Source organism: Amblyraja radiata, chromosome 32 (assembly GCF_010909765.2).
Source record: "Amblyraja radiata isolate CabotCenter1 chromosome 32, sAmbRad1.1.pri, whole genome shotgun sequence".
NCBI classification, from domain to species: Eukaryota; Metazoa; Chordata; class Chondrichthyes; order Rajiformes; family Rajidae; genus Amblyraja; species Amblyraja radiata.
Genome location: NC_045987.1, coordinates 9,490,412 through 9,508,586, shown reverse-complemented (window position 1 = coordinate 9,508,586; position 18,175 = coordinate 9,490,412). Strand labels below are relative to the sequence as shown.

Below are 18,175 nucleotides of genomic sequence, written 5' to 3'. Positions count from 1 at the left end.
GCTGCAAAATGAGGGACCAGTCATTTAAAGCTGTGTATTTTATGAAAATCTTGTCCCTATGGATATTGAATCTCTGGAATTCTCGGTCCCTGTGGGTGGTGGAAGGCAAATCATGAGATGTATTCAAGGTGGAGAAAGATAAATATGTGAAGATCAAGAATTGATGGTCGTGAGGAACTGGCGGGCTTCAAGAGGTGTTGAAGCTGGCATAGATCAGCCATGGTCATATTGGCTGATCTGTGCAGACCTCAACTCCTCTTCTGTGGGGCTGAGTGGCCTAAACCTGCTTCCGTGTTCTTGTGAAAGTTTGAAAGCTTAAACGCTTTAAACAGTCCCGTACCTTGATCTAGAACGTCCTGTCTGACAGAGTGGCGGAAGCTGTTTCATCGTTTAAAGGGGAATTGGATGGATAGTTGATAGGAATAATTTGCAGGGCATGGAAAGGTGCTGGGGGACTCTGCCTTTCTGGGTAGCTATATCAATGAACTGGGCCTTCTGTGTTGTGTCGTTCTCTAGTGCGGAGAGGAGGTTTCTAACTCCACGTTGAGGAGAGATATCATCATGGGCGAGGATGCCATGAATAGTGTCATTTGATTCAGGGAGAAGGGGGACGTGTGGTGTGGGATATAGTTTTCAAAGCATTTGGCTAGTTAACAAGCCGTCACTAATCAACTCTCTACTCCCTGCAGGTGCACGAATTGAAGAATTTCTTTATGAGAAACTCGATCGCAAGATTCCATCGCGGATCACCAATGGGGAGCTGTTGGGCCAGTACATGGTCGACGCGGCGAGTGAATTTGGTCCTGGGACCTCTTATGGTGAGCTCTTAAAGAATAACAACCACTGCAGACAAGTAATGTCTTGGACCGTTTGATGTTTATGACAGTATAAAGAAATAATTTGTATTTCTATCCTGTTTTTCACAGTTTCAGGGTGTCCAGAAGCCCTGTAGAAATAGTGAAATATTTTTTGATGTGCAGACACTGATGTAATGTGGCAGCAGCCAATTTGCTCACAGCAAGATGCCGCGAATGACACAATTATCCGGCTTTAAGCTGTTATCTGAGGAAGGACTGAGACCAGAAAATCAGGAATATCTCCAACTTTCAGATATTTTGCACTCTCTCTGAGGAGTGGCTGTGGCCAAGACCTGAGAGTAAGGGGCTGCCTCCCACAGGGAGGCACTCTCTCCCTAATGCTCTGGATGAAATGTGTGTTCACCTCATGTTTATCATTCTGTGAGTCATGTCGAATATTATTAACTGAATATAGGGTCCATATGCTTCTCTTTAGGAAATGGTTGAATGTATATCACGAAGAGCTGATTGTTTCGATTGGACATGTCTTCACTTGATTATGGATCACTGGTCAAGTTTTATCATAAAGATCTAGGAGAGCCCCACTTGCTTAGAGTTTTTATGCTCTTTGTTACCCCATTCACCCATCCTTTCTGACAAGTGAGGGAGTGGTGTGGACACCATCACTGAACCTGGATGTTACACCAACACTAGGATTAACCTTTGCTCGATGTAAAGGCTTTGGCACATTGGTGATGGCTGCTGGCCAATGGCATCAAACTTTGAATCAAAGTACATCAGTTCTTGATGCAATGATGCACATTCATCCTGTTTCAATTTTACGCTCCAAAATCACAAGATGTTCTCCTGTACTCTTGGCGGCTAACAGATGGTTCAGGTTTCACAGCAATGGTTCACTCCCAGCAGGATTCAATTCAATCTTGAGTGCAAACCTGGCTCCATAAGGTAATCTGGTCAGGGAAAGCCTGCGTTGTGCTGTTGGTGGTCTGGTGCAGCCCATCACATTCTGTTGTGCATCGGCATGGAAGAGGCCCGCTTTTAAGAATATATATTTGATATTTCTACCCCTGTGCAGATCTTGTGGTGGGCGCTGTTCCTCACAGCTTGATTAAGTGTGTATACTTTTGTAGTATCCACAAGTCTGGACCATTTTGTGCTTTGGACACTATTGGCATGGCCTTCAGCTGCTGCTGAGCTAATCACGTATGTGGATGAAATTCTCTAGCATTCCTGGAGGCCGAGTCCTTGATGTAACAGACTCCAATGTCACATGTTGCGAGTTCATCCATCAGATCCCACACAAATTTGTCAGGCAAAATGTATCAATGTTGCGTGGTGCACGGTGGAAGTTCTTTCATGAAGTAATGTACGGCATAATGAACCTAATTTCTGCATTCATTTCTCTTTCAACAGTTTCTAACATCTAGTTAACGTCACGTTCAAAAATAATACAAAACATTTATAAACAAGGCGGCACAGTGGGGCAGCGGTAGAGTTGCTGCCTTACAGAGCCAGAGACCCAGGTTCGATCCTGACTACGGGCACTCTCTGTACAGAATTTGTACATTCTCCCCGTGACCGCATGGGTTTTCTCTGGGTTTTCTCCTCCCACACTCCAACGACGTGCAGGTTTTATAGGGTAATTGGCTTCTGTAAATTATCCCTAGTGTGCAGTTCCTTCTGTCCTCGTTTATGTTTGTTAGGTTAGGATATTCAAGGTTATGGAACCAGGTCAAGCCATGAGCTAATTGAGTGCTGGAATAGATGAGGGGGTTGAATGGTTGACTTCCCACTGGTGCCTTGTCTAAAGGGCCTGTCCCACTTGCATGCGATTGCGTACGTTTGGCGCGACCAACTGGAAGCGGAGTTCGCGCTAAGTTCGCGTGTGACGCATTTACGTCATGCTTACCAATCAGCTGGGCAGGAGGCGGGCCAACTGAATTTGGGCGTCGCACGGCGTCGGGTGGTGACGTCATCATGCAACGCCACGCCAGGCAGTGACGTCATCACGCAAAGCCACGCGCTAGGCGTACGCCATTAAGACGCTGCGTACGGCGTCAAGATGCTGTGTACGACGTCAAGACGCTGCGTACATCCACAATGCGCCCGCGTGTCTAGATTTCGGCCACTGTAAGAATTTTGGAGCTCTGCGCGATGTCGGGACCAGCCCCGCACAACTCCGCGCTTCTAAGTGGGACCGGCCCCGCGCGGCCATACGGTACCCGTACGCCTCAAGCGACGACAAGGTCGCGTAATTTGCGAGCCAAGGTCGCGTAAGTGGGACAGGCCCTTAACTCTCTGTTAAAACTACAAGCCCTTGCTGCAGTGCTGTGATTGTAATGGTCATTTGTAATGGTCACCAGTTTTCAGAAATATGCATGGAGAGAGACTTTTTATGTTTCAGAAAATGGTTTGGAGGAATCCCACAGAATTCACTTGCTGCTACAGTGCATATAATGTAGACCGGCACTGGTGGAGGAAGGATTGATTATGTTGGCCAGCAATGGTTCATTATTGCTACGCCAAGTCACTGCTCAATTTCTGGCACCTCTCCATTGTTTACATTTGTATTTTCCTTCTAACTAATTAGTTTACATTCCCATTATTCAATTTGAGTAATGTCATTAGAATATTATAATCCTTTGACTCATTTAAACTCATTGAATTGCGATTCTGTCGCAATGTGCTGAGGAAATGTGCTCGGCAACATCTGCTAACTCTCAAGTAATGGAGGAGTTCCTGTAATAGAACGTTTAAGAAGGAACTGCAGATGCTGGAAAAATCGACGGTAGACAAAAATGCTGGAGGAACTCGACCCGAAACGTCACCTATTCCTTCTCTCCATAGATGCTGCCTCACCTGCCGAGTTCCTCCAGTTTTTGTCACCCATAGAGCATAGGACAGTACAGCACGGTATCGGACCTGTGGCCCACTATGTTTGTGCCGAACACTATGCCTAGTTAACTGATCTCATCCACGTGAGCATGATCCATATTGCTATATTCCTCACACTTTCATGTGCCTGTCTAAAAATTTCTTAAATGCCATTATTGGATTTGCCTCCACCACCACCATCCCTTGGCAGTGCATTCCAGGCACTCGCCACTCTCTGTATATTAAAAAAAAAAAAAAAAAATCCCCATTAAACTTTCCATCCCTCACCTTCTAGCTGTGCCCACAAGTGTTGGACATTTCCACCATGGGGAAAACGGTTCTGACTCCGACCCTATCTATGCCTCTCATAATTCTATATACATCGATCCAGTCTTCCCTCAATCCCCTGACGTTGCAAGAGGAAATAATCCAAGTTTATCCAATCTCTCCCTATCTCTATCGTCCGCCTGACCTCCCCCTACCCTGCCGTGCCTCAAATCCAGTCCTGGTATCATGACCCTGACGCATATCCCCCACAACACTATCCAAAAGGGAATATCTGTTTTGCAGGGAATAGCCACAGGGGTTTGCAGGGAAATGGCCAGTTGCTGTGATAAAGGGTTTCGAGGAACGCGGGGTATTAATGTATCAGATCATCTCCACATATTCCTCTCTGACCCCACAGTGCTGTACAGTACAGCAGGATCTACTTGCCCTGTGGTATCATCATTTAAACGGCCATTGACTGAAAGGAGCAGCAGGTTATTTGCCTGGAGGGTGCGTTTCAATCAGCCCAAGATGAAGAAAGGCAACAATATAGAGGGGGATTATTGAGGAAATTCAGAGGCCATTAACCCCCTCCATCACCAGTAAAGTTGACACGGCTATTTCCTTCTCTACAAAGATGTAACCTTTTGAGAATAAACGAGTGTTTGATGTAATGCCTCGCTCAATGGGCAGCAGTTCTGATGTTGCTTTCTCTGGGCCTGTCAATCTGGCTTATGTGCTCGCATTCTGGAGAAAGGCTTGATCCTGCACTTTCTGATCAAAGAGGCAAGAGCTCATGGAGTTACGTCCGTCACATCTGCGGCAGTGGGACTGAGTATCAATGAGCACTTCCCCCAGTGCCATGGTTGAAAAGCTGTTCATATTGAAAGGTGGTGACTTGCTGGATAGGGTGGATATAAGAGCTGATTATATAAAACCACAGAGCTGCCTCCTGCAAACTAAACTGTCATCACTGCTGGCAGCTCAGTGGGGAGTTGTCATTTGTTCCTGACTGCAGCTGCTGCGGGAAAGGGGTTGGCGTGAGCGTGGGCATTGGTTGGCACTGAGAGCTGGGGAAGGCAGGGGTAAAGTGGTGAAGGGGAAGTGGTAAAACTGTACACCAAAGAAATGGATTCCAAGAGGCAGGCTGGCTGGGATAGACCTGAGAAACCAGGGCACAGAACCTGGGGTTGTGGGAACTCGGTTTGACCAAGAGCCACTGGGCCAGGATTGTTAAGGGATAGATGATTACATGGCTTGATGCCGGTGGTGAGGGGGATGGGATGGCAGATTTTTTTAGTTCAGGGCCCCTCCAGTGACATATGTCAAACTGGAAGATTATCAGGGAAACATTCAGTCATAAGAGCAGAATTGGGCCATTCAGCCCATCAAGTCTACTCCACCATTCAATCATGGCTGATCGATCTCTTCCTCCTTACCCCATTCTCCTGCCTTCTCCCCATAACCCCGGTCACCTGTACTAATCAAGAATCTATCTATCTCTGCCTTAAAAATATCCACTGACTTGGCCTCCACAGCCTTCTGTGGCCAAGAATTCCACAGATTCGCCACCCTCTGACGAAAGAAAATTCTCCTCATATCCTTCCAAAAGGAACGTCCTTTAATTCTGAGGCTGTGACCTCCAGTCCTAGACTCTCCCACTAATGCAACCACCCTCTCCACATCTACTCTATCCAAGCTTTTCACTATTCTGTACGTTTCAATGAGGTCCTCCCTCATTCTTCTAAACTCCAACGAGTACAGGCCCAGTCCGTCAAACGCTCATCATATGTTTGGTGACTGAGTCCACGGCAGGTCGATTGGATTCTTAATTATCCTGTTCAAACTACAGCAAAAAAAAAAAATCTGAGGCAATTGAACAAAATGTTTCCTCTGGATATGTGCAGCTTTGACTTGCAATTCTATATTTCTCTCAAATGATACATTCTGTATCATTTTGTTTCAGCCTTTTTCCTCACCATAAGCTCAAAGGTCACGGAAAGACCACTGATTTTCTGCATTTTGATCACTTTCAGTTGCGTTCTTCATGAATTATAAAAGGTCATCCATGGCCTCTTCAGTCAACTTTAATGACATTGTTGCAACTTTCAATGGAAAAGATGAATGGAAAATACTTATTGTAAAACAAAGCGCTTCCCCTCACCACTACTCCAATCCAGTGGTCAAGAAATATCAATTTATCTTTATAGCTGTTATTCTGAAGAAGGGTCTCAACCTGTCACCTGTCCATTCACCCCATAGATGCTGCCTGACCCACTGCGTTCCTCCAGCACTTTGTTTTAGCTCAAGATTCCAGCATCCGCAGTCTTCTTTCTCCAAGGAGTAGACCTAAGTATGTAAACCTTCCAATGAAGCATAGGCAGCCATGATGTCTTTATTTGGCTGTATTAATATTGCTGATCACTTTAATTTTATGGCTTACAAAAACAGAGGTGCAAGGAGTTTATAAAGAAAGGTTAATTGATTGACAACGTATTATTTTGAGAAAATAATACATGGCTCTGGTGGAATTTCCTGATGGCATTTACTCGGACATTTCATAAGGTGGTAAATAAAAAATAAAAAAGTCAGTGACAGTAAACTTATAAATGATTTCAACTTGAGCAGAGTGAATATAATTGAAATGTACAGTTACAAATATAATAGATGTAATAGATTGTGGCATAAAGCAGGAAATAAATTGCTTTGTAGTGTTGGAATACATTTCCTGTAGTGTATTTGAAGCATTAAAAGCTGTAGAGAGTGGTGGAGCAGTGAAAGGAAATGTATCCTTGTATGTTGATAGGATTTCCAACAGAGGCAGAGAGACAGCGTTACCAATCCACAGAGTATCACCGCGGTGAGATTGAAGGTCATGTTGTTTAATAAATGAGGCAAGTGGCATTCTGGGTTTTATAATGATCAGTGGCTTTCAATCTTTTTTTATCTGTGCCCAAAAATGTAGGCTATTTTAAGATAGAGTGATAAATGAAATGATTATACTGTCAAAATGATTTGAGTTTTCAAAACATTTTATTTTGGCTTTATAGCTTATTAGTCACAAAATTAAAACATGAAATAAAATAAAATTAAATAATTGAAAACATAATTAAACAAGAAATAGATATTTTGGGCCCTCACGACCCATTCCAGTCCTTCACAGCTCAATTTTGGGGAGCAGCTGGAAGTTGGGAGCCACCGATATAGATGCTTGAGTTTGATAGTAATCCATGGAGTGTTTCAAAAACCATTACACTTGACGACATACTTTTGAAGTGTAATATTTTTAATTTAGGGATTTGTGATAATATCAAATCATAAATGATCATATCATTGTTCCGTGTCAAAACATGATAGTTACTATTCTAAGGGTTGAGGTAGAAGTATTGACAAAAGACAATGGTGGAAAGGTTCAGCAGGTCAGACAGCGCCTGTAGAAAGAGGAGTCGTTAACATTTTGGGTCGGGATGTGCTGTGTCTGCTGTGCTTTCCTTTAGTAAATGAACAGGAACGCACTGGTGAATTTCTGGAGGTGGATCACAATTGGGCGATTGTGATCCAAGGCTCTTCCATTTTGTGGGGCGAGGGCGAGGGAGTAATGTTGGCGCATGGAAACGGGAGCAGGAAGGTGATAAAACAGATATCAGGAATTGCAAACTTTAGTTATGAGAAAGGATGAAAATATATGGAGATTATTCTTTGGAGCAGAGAAAGGAAAGTACCAGAGGTTTACAAAATGATACGTAGAACAGTTCAGCACAGGAACAGGCCCTTCGGCCCACAACTTGCTGAACCTAATGCTAACCTGAAACTGATCTTTTCTGCCTGCACATGGTCCATGTCTATCATTTCTCTGCGTATTCATGTTCCTCCGTTAAAGGGAAGTGGATAAATATTAGGATTCAGAAAAAAAGACTTCCTTGGTATGGATTCCGTGGTGAAAAAACCAAACCTTTGTTCAGATGTGACTGACTGAGTGGTCTATAATCTGATAGTAGACCGTATAAGTGTGTCGTTGCTGGAATAAATCTGCCCACCTCGCTACTAGATGTAGCTCAAGCCAGGATGACAGGTGAATATCCAAGCAAGCAGGAAATTATTTCTGAGGGTAATCTTGTGTTTAGTTTGGTGATAGTTATGTTGGATTCTATGTAGAAAAGAAAGGAAAGGATTACTATCAGGGATTTCTAGTCGAAAACATGGCAGCAGCCCCTTTATATTGATGTCCTAAATCAATGGTGTTGTATTCAATGGTGTTGTATTCATTGTGTATTTGTGAGCCTGTTTCGCGTGAGTGTTTGTAATTGATATAAAAATGATCTGATTCTGGAATTGGCCGAAAGGATAGAAAGATCTTTGCTATAAATTGGATCGGCCATTTAATGGACAAACTCGAATGGTTTTAAGTCTTCCCCTTCTCACAGGCCCACCTGGTAGGTAACTCGAGCCTGTATAATATCTGTAATATGTATTTATAATATAATATGAAGATTAATTAATGTACCTTTTGAGGATTGCATGAAATCTAAATGTTGTGGCTTGTTTACCTCGAAAATGGTTGCCTTCTGTAAAGAAAGTTCCATCGTTAGCTCCACAGTCTGAGTGCCAGTGTGTGCAGCAACACCATATAATCACACAGGCACTGCATTGGCATCAAGCCTGGGCTGTTGCTGCTTGTGAATAGATACATTCTGGAGAAGTCAGAGAACAACGGAGCCCTCTGAATATTAGCAGGTGTGGTGACAATGGCAAGTGATGAACATGCTCGATACAAGCTGAAATCAGCAGACTTGCCCCTGTAAATGGAGCACGTGGAGGCCCTGGGTGAGGGGTGGTCATGGAACAGAGGAGCCTGGCCATGAGTTTGGAGGAGGCAGCGGTGTTGCTGCTGCTGGCAGTAGGTGGGAACTCGTACCGTGTCTGATACCGTGAACCGCAACCAAAGACACAGCGAATTGTGGTCGCAGCCCAGACCGTCACACAAACCAACCTCCCTTCCATTAACTCCATTTATACCCCGCGCTGCCTTGGCAAGGCCAGCAGCATAATCAAGGACGGGTCGCACCGGGGGCCACTCCCTCTTCTCCCCTCTCCCATCCGGTTAAAGGTACAGAAGTGTGAAAACGTACACATTCAGGAACAGTTTCTTCTCAGCTGCTACCAGACAACTGAATCATCCTACAACCAGAGAGCAGTCCTGAACTATCTATTGGTGACTCTCAGACTATCTTTGATCAGACTTTGCTGACTTTTACTTGCACTAAACGTTATTCCCTCATCATGTATCTATACACTGTAAATGGCTCAATTGTAATCATGCATTATCTTTCCGCTGACTGAATAGCACGCAACAAAGGCTTTTCACTGTACCTCAGTACACGTGACAATAAACTAAATTAAACAAAGTGTCGCATCGGGCATCAGCTGAGAATGGGTGGCAAGTTTGCTCAGAGATGATTCCAAGGTTCAAGCAAGGAATTGGCTCCACACTTGGTAACGATGGCATGGATGCCTCATCGAGATCAGGCCATATGCACGGAAGGCATGGTGTATCAGGTGACTCGATGGGCCGAATGGCCTAATTCTGCTCCTACATTTTCTACCAGACTCTACTTATTTGCGATATATTAAGAATATCCTGTTAATGTTCAGCTGAGTGAACGACCTTACAGCAAAACCAAAGGAACCTGCAGAGTCACTAAAATATTGAGGTGTCCTGCTGTGTGTGCATGCAGGAGTACTGCTGTGTGTGTCCATTTATCTCCAGCCTCCTGTACACAGCTCAAGGCAACTCAAGCACATTAACCTGTAAATAATGAATAGGCATGGAGGTTTTAGGCTGCAGCCTGAGACATGACTTGCACAGTCAAAATTCTCCTCAACAGCTTTATGTAAAAATAACTACAGCGATCATCGTACACAAGCACTGACCCTGTGGCTGGTGATTAGAAAACCAGGGACTTTAAGATTCAAATCTGAGCTTTCACACAGTTTTCATCAAATCTGGTATTTTGGCATAGTGGGGGGGGACTAATTCATTTTGATATAACAAAAAGTGGATATAACAAAAAGCATTTGGATATAACAGGGGGATATAACAAAAAGCAATAAATCCTGGTTACAGCTCAACTTTAGAGAAAATAGTAGGCTCATTTGTGTTGTGTGTGCAAGTTAATATTGATCTTCCCAAATCAAACAATTTGGTGCAGCTGATAGAAACTTTCCAAATGACAGCGGTTTTCTTGAAAGCAACTCATTTTGTTTGCCTGTCCAAATTTGGTTTTAAACAATTACAAATATTTTTGTTTAAATGTGTTCCGCTGAAAGGTAATCGGCCTGAAACATTGATGATATTTCTCTCTCCACCGATGCTACCCAACTCCTCAACCTTTCCAGCAGTTTGTTTTAGTTCACGATTCCACAGTGGTGTGTGCAAGTGTGTGTGTGAAAATCATAGCGTCAAAACAGGCAGAAACAGGCTACGCAGTCCATCACACCCGAGTCAGGCTCATTAATCTCTCCTTCCAAGTATCCAATTGTCTTCCTTTCGGCAATCCATATCCAATCACAGCTCAAACCATCAAACTAATTCTCTATCTGCCTTTGTTTTTTTTTTAATCAATTATCATAAATCTGTCACCTGGTTACTTAACTTCTTGTCAATGTAAAAGAACATTATTCCTGTGTACTTTTCCAAATGCCCTTGTGTATTCGTTTTATTGATGGATTGAAAGTTTGGCTGCCTTTGGGAGGATTAATCGCCAGCATTTTACTCAACTGCTGGTTTATCATGAAGGTCATCCCTTGAGACTGTTACAGAGCAAACCTCCACACTCTCAGGCTGAGCAGTGCGCCTATCCGGATTTGTAAAAATTAACTTGAAATGGTTCAGTAATCCCAGATATTAATCTTTTGCTTTCTGATGGAAATTCAACAAGCAAAAGCAGAGGGAAAGGAAGCAATGCATTTACAGCGTGTTTAAACCAGCAAAATGTGGCAAGGACACGTCAGTAATCAGGACAGTCGAAGGAAATACTGAGAGTAGTCGGTATTAATTTGGGCAGGAGGTTTTTTTTTCTCCAAAATAAACTTTATTCAGAACATTACACACAAAATAAAAACACTGCAAAAACGTTTCGGACATTCTCAGTGTCTATACATTCATTGGTGTCATAGTCGGTAGTGTTTATACCTATCTTTAAACAAAATAAAACGTTCTTGCTGTCATGTGAGCCCCAAGGGTGATATCCATTCTGTTTGAGGGAATTCAAATTTACACTTGAGGGGTGACCCCGCCAGATTCTGCCCCTTAATGTTCAGCAGCAGCAGCAGGATCCTAGGCAGTGATCATCGCCACAGAGTTTTGGTGTTGGTTGCACCAAGTTTCAGTGAGTCCCTCAGCACGCTCCCCTGCAGTCTGGAATGGGCCAGTCGGCAACATTCCCTGACGGACAGCTCACTGCACTGGGAGGCCGACAAGTTTCAAGCAGGCCAAAGAGCGTCTTTCACCAAGATGATGATCTTCCGGCAGCACTCGATGCCCGTCTACGAATGTGCCCCTGGAAACAGCCTGTAAATCAGAAGGTCCTCGACAGTCTCTTTGTGGCGGGGGGGGGGATTTTGACAGAACAGGAAGGATGTGACTGGGAGTCACACTGGCCAAGTGAGCTCTTGATGCTTGTTGCTGAGTTTGCCAGAGAAACTGTAGATGTAAACGGTTTTATTCAGTGCAAGAAGTTCAAGTTCAAGTGAGTTTATTGTCATGTGTCCCTGATAGGACAATGAAATTCTTGCTTTGCTTCAGCACACAGAACATGGTAGGCATTTACTACAAAACAGATCAGTGTGTCCATATACCATTGTATAAATATATACACACATGAATAAATAGACTGATAAAGTGCAAATAACAGATAATGGGTTATTAATGATCAGAGTTTTGTCCGAGCCAGGTTTAATATCCTGATGGCTGTGGGGAAGTAGCTATTCCTGAACCTGGTCTGGGAGAATATCTCAGTAGAATCTCCCTGAAATCAAAGAACATTGAGATCTTATACTCTTTAAACACAAAGATAACAGTAGGCGATTGCAATTATAACAATTGAAATTGTATTCATAGTTTACTTCATTATTTTAAGTGCAGGCAAATTGTTCCATGCAATTACAGTGGGAACACATCTAACTGACAGGACACATCAAACAGCTTTGTTGAGACAAAATAGTTCTCATCAATATTCTAAAAGCTTGTGAGGACAGAAGCTTAGAACAAATATGACTATGATAGACACACAACGCTGGAGTAACTCAGTGGGTCAGGCAGCATTGTCTGGAAAAAATGAATAGTGACGTTTCGGGGCGGGACCCTTCTTTTGACTATGACTAAGTTTGATGTGTTAAAATGGCAATGACTGGAAGCTTCCTTCATCTCAGTCTCGCTATAAAGGCCAACATGCCATTTGCTTTCTTCACTGCCTGCTGCACCTGCATGATTACTTCCAGTGACTGATGTACAAGGAAATGCAGGAACTGGGCGAACAGTAGGATGTGGTGAGCAGAGGATTGAGCCGGGGGGAGTTCTGAGAAGTAGTGGTCTGCTGGGAAAGTTTCATGGCTACAAAAGATGGAGTGAGGTTTGGGGGCACTGGTAACAGAGTAGTAAGCGTAGCCTGTATTGCAGTGAGGAAAGGAAAAGCCCACATTGATGAAAGGTTTGTTGAGTTGAATGCTTAGCTCAGACACCAGGGGATTTGAAGAATCTAAGCAGATCCAGCAAGGGGATGGCATTAATGATAATAGTTTGCTAACCTTTGATGTATTTATGCAAGGCAGTGTTCGATTAATGATGGTGAAGTATAGCAACTGGCTAAACAGGATATATTTCAGAGGTTGTGTGCTTTCATGGCTTAAATGGTTTCTCATTTGCTGGAATTAGAGACTTCTACAGCACAAAGAAGCCATTTCAGGCGGTGCTCTGCATAAGCCTCCTGCCATCTGGTTAGTGTCCTTGAATATGTTTGATAAATGCAACTGTGAACTTCATTCAACAATCAATAATGCCCTGAGTCCCACCATAGTGGACAGCACTGTACATTTTATAGATGATCAATTTTAGGAATATCAATTTTATGGCCACTTATCTCCTGACTAATCCCAAAACGTTAAATTCCTGCCTGTGACCTGCACAAAGTCTGGTCGAGCAACTCTCACAGGGCTGCTCTGTGCCTTTTGGATTTGATGTTGCATTGCAGGGTCCAAATAGAAAGCCAAGCATTCAGCCCGCTGGGTACAAGTCCGAACCATCTTCAGCTGTGCTCAATAAAGTCAACCCCTCTCCTCCCAAGCCTAGATGGGCTGTGGCTGTGACGAATTATGAAGCTGGGCTTTGAATCAGAAGATGAGGTAGAAAGGGCACAGGACTGGTTTGCTCAAACTCTGCCCGAGGAAACGCAACAGGCAATACTTGAAAGTGGGACGTTTTGATCGTTTTAGTGTCGTCAAGTTTATTTGTCACATACATACGCATACGAGATGTGCAGTGAAATGAAAAGTGGCAATGCTTGCAGTTTGTGCAAAAAGACAATTACAAAACAGAATCAAAAGTTCCAACAAGATAGGGTGGGTCGCCTCCAGTAGTTCTAGACTATATAACACTATATATAATACTATTTCTGAAATCTTTATACGTGCAAATTAGCTGCTGGTCTTGTCCTCAAAACCTCCTTGAACTCCTGGACTCCGGGAGAGTCTATCAGAAAGCAGCTTTCCTTTCATTGCAGATGTATAGGACTTTGATTAGGCAGCATTTGGAGTTGTGTGTACAATTCTGGTTGCCCCATTACAGGAAGGATGTGGAGGCCTTGGGGAGGTTTTAGAAGAGGTTTACCGTAATGCTGCCTGGATTAGAAGGTATTAGCTAAAAGGGGAGAGCGAACAAACTAGGATTGTTTTTTCTGGAGCGTTGGAGGCTGAGGGAGACCTGATAGATGTCCACAAAATTATAAGAGGCACAAATAGGATTGGCAGTCAGAGCATCTTTTGCTAGGGTGGTAATGTCAAGGACTAGAGGGTATAGCTCAATGGGGCAACATTTAATGATGTGCATGACAATTTTTTTTTAACCTTAGACACAAAACGCTGGAGTAACTCAGTGGGACAAGCACCATCTCTGGATAGAAAGAATGGGTGGCATGTTGGGTCTGCAGAAGGGTTTCGACCCGAAACGTTACCCGTTCCTTCTCACCAGAGACGCTGCCTGTCCCGCTGAGTTACTCCAGCGTTTTGTGTCTAACCTGGCTAATTGGATGCAGCTGCTGCCCCTTTGGCTCTGGCCTCAGCTCAGATACATAACATTGTTGCTTTTCAACTGTCTTGGACTCTTGTGGCCAAGTGTTGCATTTGATAATTGGCTTTATTTGCTAATCAATAATTTTTTTTTCATTTATTCATCCATTTTGCATAATGGATTAATTTTTTACCATCTGATTTAAAAGCTTGCCATTACCATATTAGTTTTATATAAATGCTGCATACTTTTAATTTATTCATATGATCAAACTGCATGAAAAAGTGTTTAGTTTATTTCATGGTCACGTGTATCGAGGTACAGTGAAAAGCGTTTGTTGTGTGATATCCAGTCAGTAGAAAGATTACACATGATTACAATCAAGCTGTCCAGAGTGTATAGATACATGATACATTTAGTGCAAGGTAAAGTCCGATTAAAGATAGTCCGAGGGTCTCCAGCGAGGTAGATAGTAGCTCAGTGCTGCTCTCAAGTTGTTGATGGGATGATTCAGTTGCCTGATAACAGCTGGAGGAATCTGTCCCTGAATGTGGAGGTGTATGTTTTCACACTTCTGTACCTCTTGCCTGATGGGAGAGGAGAGAACAGGGAGTGACCGGGGTGAGGTGAGTGAGATTGAAATGTTTGGGATGATGAATGTGTGCCTGTGTGGACCTTTTGTGAATATGGTGACTTCTGGATAGATTAGAATCAGTCGTGGTACTTTTGGCGAAAGGGTGGAAGCATGTGTGTTAATGGTGGACTGGGAGCATTCGCTGCTAGCGGGTGAACAGTTATAACATGGTCGCTACAAACCTTATGATGCAGGGAAGGATGGAACAGGAATGGCGTGGTGGCAGGGTAATGAAAATGATAGACTTGTTTTCTGTTTGTTCACCCCTTGCCCTGAGTATCCTTTCCATGAGTATCACTGGCCATAGATACTGTGCATTGAGCAAAATTCTTACATTCCCCAGCATTCCGTGCAAGAGGAACAAAGTGAGTGTGTGACATTGGGGAACAGTGACAAGTGAGAAACCTCTTGATGCAAAGTGAAAGAAAATCCAGAACGGCAAAAATAATGCATTGTGGACCCTGTGGGTACGGGTGATGTTGATGCTCCAAACTTGCCCTCCTGTGTAGCCTCTTCTTCAGCTGTGTGTCATCCACCCTGCCCTTAAAGGCACCAGCGTTATTTGCCTCAACTCATCTTCACAGCACAGAGTTCATTGTTTTTTGCCACTTGCTGAGTAAAGTGGCATTTCCTCTTTGCCTTATTTTACTTATTTGTGACTTTTTTGTATTTATATCCCTGGTCTTTACCTGTCCCACAGGCGGAAGTAGCTTCACTACACCAGCATAATCGAACCCTCTGCTGGGCATTGTGTCACCTGCTTCTTGCCTTAACCTGGAGCAATATTCAGGTTGCCGAAGTGATTAAAAATGCACATTCATTGTTTGAATTGAAATCTCCTGCTTTCTCTGTTTCTCTTTATCTCTCCACCATTTAAACTCCCCCTGCCCCTCCACCCCCCCCCTCCCTCCCCCAGCCCCTCGACCATCTACCCTCCCCCCTCCCCACCTCTCCACCACCCACCCCCATCCCCCACCCCTCCACCATCTAAACTCCCCCCTCCTCTCCACCGTCTTCCCTCCCCCTCCTCTCCCCATCTAACCCCACCCCCCCCCCCCCCCCCCCCCCCCCCCCACCTCGCCTCTCCACAATCTATCTTCCCTCCGCTTTATCCACTAAGTATAAGACTGTGTGGGAGATCTTTGCATAATCCAGCTGGTGCTTTGTGCAGCTGAGGTGGAGAGGACAGATATCCACGTGTGTAACACTGTGCATTACTACCTCAGGCAGCACTCTGATCAAGGTTGGGGAGGCACAGCGACGACTGGGAGCTGCGGACCGTGATTTCATTCAATCTTCTATGATTAACTTCCTGACACCACTCCGTAACTTCCTGGAAGGTGACTGGAAGACCATATTGGTGAGTTTTGCACAATTGCCCCCACATCCCATTCCCACTGCTAGGGCCAGTGAAAGGCTAACTTCCTTGTCCAAGTCCGTGGCATTATGGCAGTCCCAGTCTTATTGGGATTGTTAAAATCCCCATCTATGCCAACCCTGTTAGGCTTGCAGCTGCCTTCAATCTCCTGGCACATTTGTTCTTGGCAGACATTGTCCCGTCTCCACTCCTCTCCCAGCGTTCTCTCCCAGCGTTCTCTCCCATACTACAATCAATCAGTTTGAAGAAAGATCCCTTCCCAAAATGTCGCCAGTCCATTCCCTCCACATATGTTGCCTAACCTGCTGAGTTACTGCAGCAATTTCTATTTACCTATCAAGCTGTAGCTGACTTTGGTGCAGGAGTAGGCCATTCAGCCCTTCGAACCAGCACTGCCATTCAATATGATCATGGCAGATCATCCAAAAACAGTACCCCGTTCCTGCTTTTCCCCCCCTATCCCTTGATTCCGTTAGCCCTAAGAGCTAAATCTAACTCTCCCTTGAAAATATCCAGTGAATTAGCCTCCACTGCCTTCTGTGCAGAGAATTCCACAGATTCACAACTCTCAGGGTGAAAGAGTTTTTCCTCATCTCAGTCCTAAATGGCCTACCCCTTATTCTGAAATCGTGACCCCTAGTCCTGGATGCAGAAGGTGGAATGTTTTTCTGCTTTGCTTTTAACGTGCAGAGGGAGAGAAGGCTCTTGGAGAACAGACGATTGGACCTGGATGCCAGCAAGACCCGATTAAAGAAGGCAAAGGCAGCCGAGGCCAAGGCAGCAGTAGGTCACTTACTTTTCAATCCTTCTCAACGATTCATTAACTCTCCTGAGTGTTCTGACAGCTCGTGCATGTTTTCAGATGTGGCCCTAAGCTGAGACACTTAACTAGAGGCTGCATCTCTTCATCAGTGCTGATTGTTCATACTCTGAGAGTTAATCTATTTGCATGAGTCTCTCTTTCCCCTTTCATTTGTCAATAACATTTGAATAACATCTCTAATTCCATGTCACAACTACATTGTTCCCAGTCGCCCTTTACTGACTAATGTTTTTTTTCTGTTGTGTCCTGCACAGTGTGAGGGAGAAGTAAGTACTTGTTGGTTGAACTGCTACTTTCTCTGGTCTAATTTTCCATAACAATCCAGAAGTGATTTAAAAAAAAGAATTGATTTGTTGCCTGGCTGCTACTCTGATCCACAGTTGGTCTGATGAGACTTTCACAGGAGCAGCTAAAGCAAGTCAGGGGATGTCCAAGCTGCATCCCTCCTCATGAATGAGTTGAACCACTGTGTGTTTCTGCAGTAGCCTTGAGGAGGGTGTGGAGGTGGGCATTAGTGGCCACGATCAGTGGAGATGTGCTGAGAGCTGCAACTCATTAGATCTTCCATTCTTCATAGGTTCTGGGAGCAGAATTGGGCCATTCGGCACATCAAGTCTACTCATCCATTCAATCATGTCTGATCCATCTTTCCCTCTCAACCCCACTCTCCTGCCTTCTCCCCATAACCACTGGCATGCTTACTGATCAAGAAAGATACAGAGTCTGATTGGAGCTTCCCCCACCCCTCCTGACATTGGCAGTAATCAGTGTTGCTGATCTGCTTGCCTACTCATTGATACCAGAGCTGATGGAGAACACAAAGAACCTCTGAGGCTGCTTTTATTTGAAAGAAAGTTCTCTTCTCTAACTGCATGAAGTAGAAATCGAGAAAGATTTATTAACTAGCTGCAGTCATCAATTTTCTTGCTTTACAGTCCTACAGTTCCTCTTTAATCTCAACACCTGCCCCTTAACCAGGATCAAGGATTCCAACTCAAGACCCAGCAGCATGCCTGAAAGATAAATTTGACTATATTTGGGGGGGGCGGGGTGATAATATGTGGAAAGACACTAATTACATTGGCACATGCACCCCTAC

The 18,175-nt window shown here is 44.1% G+C and overlaps 1 protein-coding gene across 9 annotated transcripts in view; it reads left to right on the top strand.

Annotated features, from left to right (window-relative positions):
* Nucleotides 1-18,175, top strand: part of sh3glb2 (SH3 domain containing GRB2 like, endophilin B2) — a 65,397-nt gene that overhangs the window by 23,065 nt on the left and 24,157 nt on the right. For 6 of the 9 annotated variants that reach the window (XM_033049138.1, XM_033049137.1, XM_033049136.1 and 3 more), the window contains exons 3-5: nt 690-818; nt 16,102-16,235; nt 16,944-17,036. In XM_033049138.1, the coding sequence (XP_032905029.1) occupies nt 690-818; nt 16,102-16,235; nt 16,944-17,036 (356 nt within the window). Of the gene's footprint in view, nt 1-689; nt 819-16,101; nt 16,236-16,943; nt 17,037-17,330; nt 17,343-18,175 lie in introns of all 9 variants that reach the window. The other 3 variants (XM_033049133.1, XM_033049132.1, XM_033049129.1) reach the window with 1 other exon arrangement.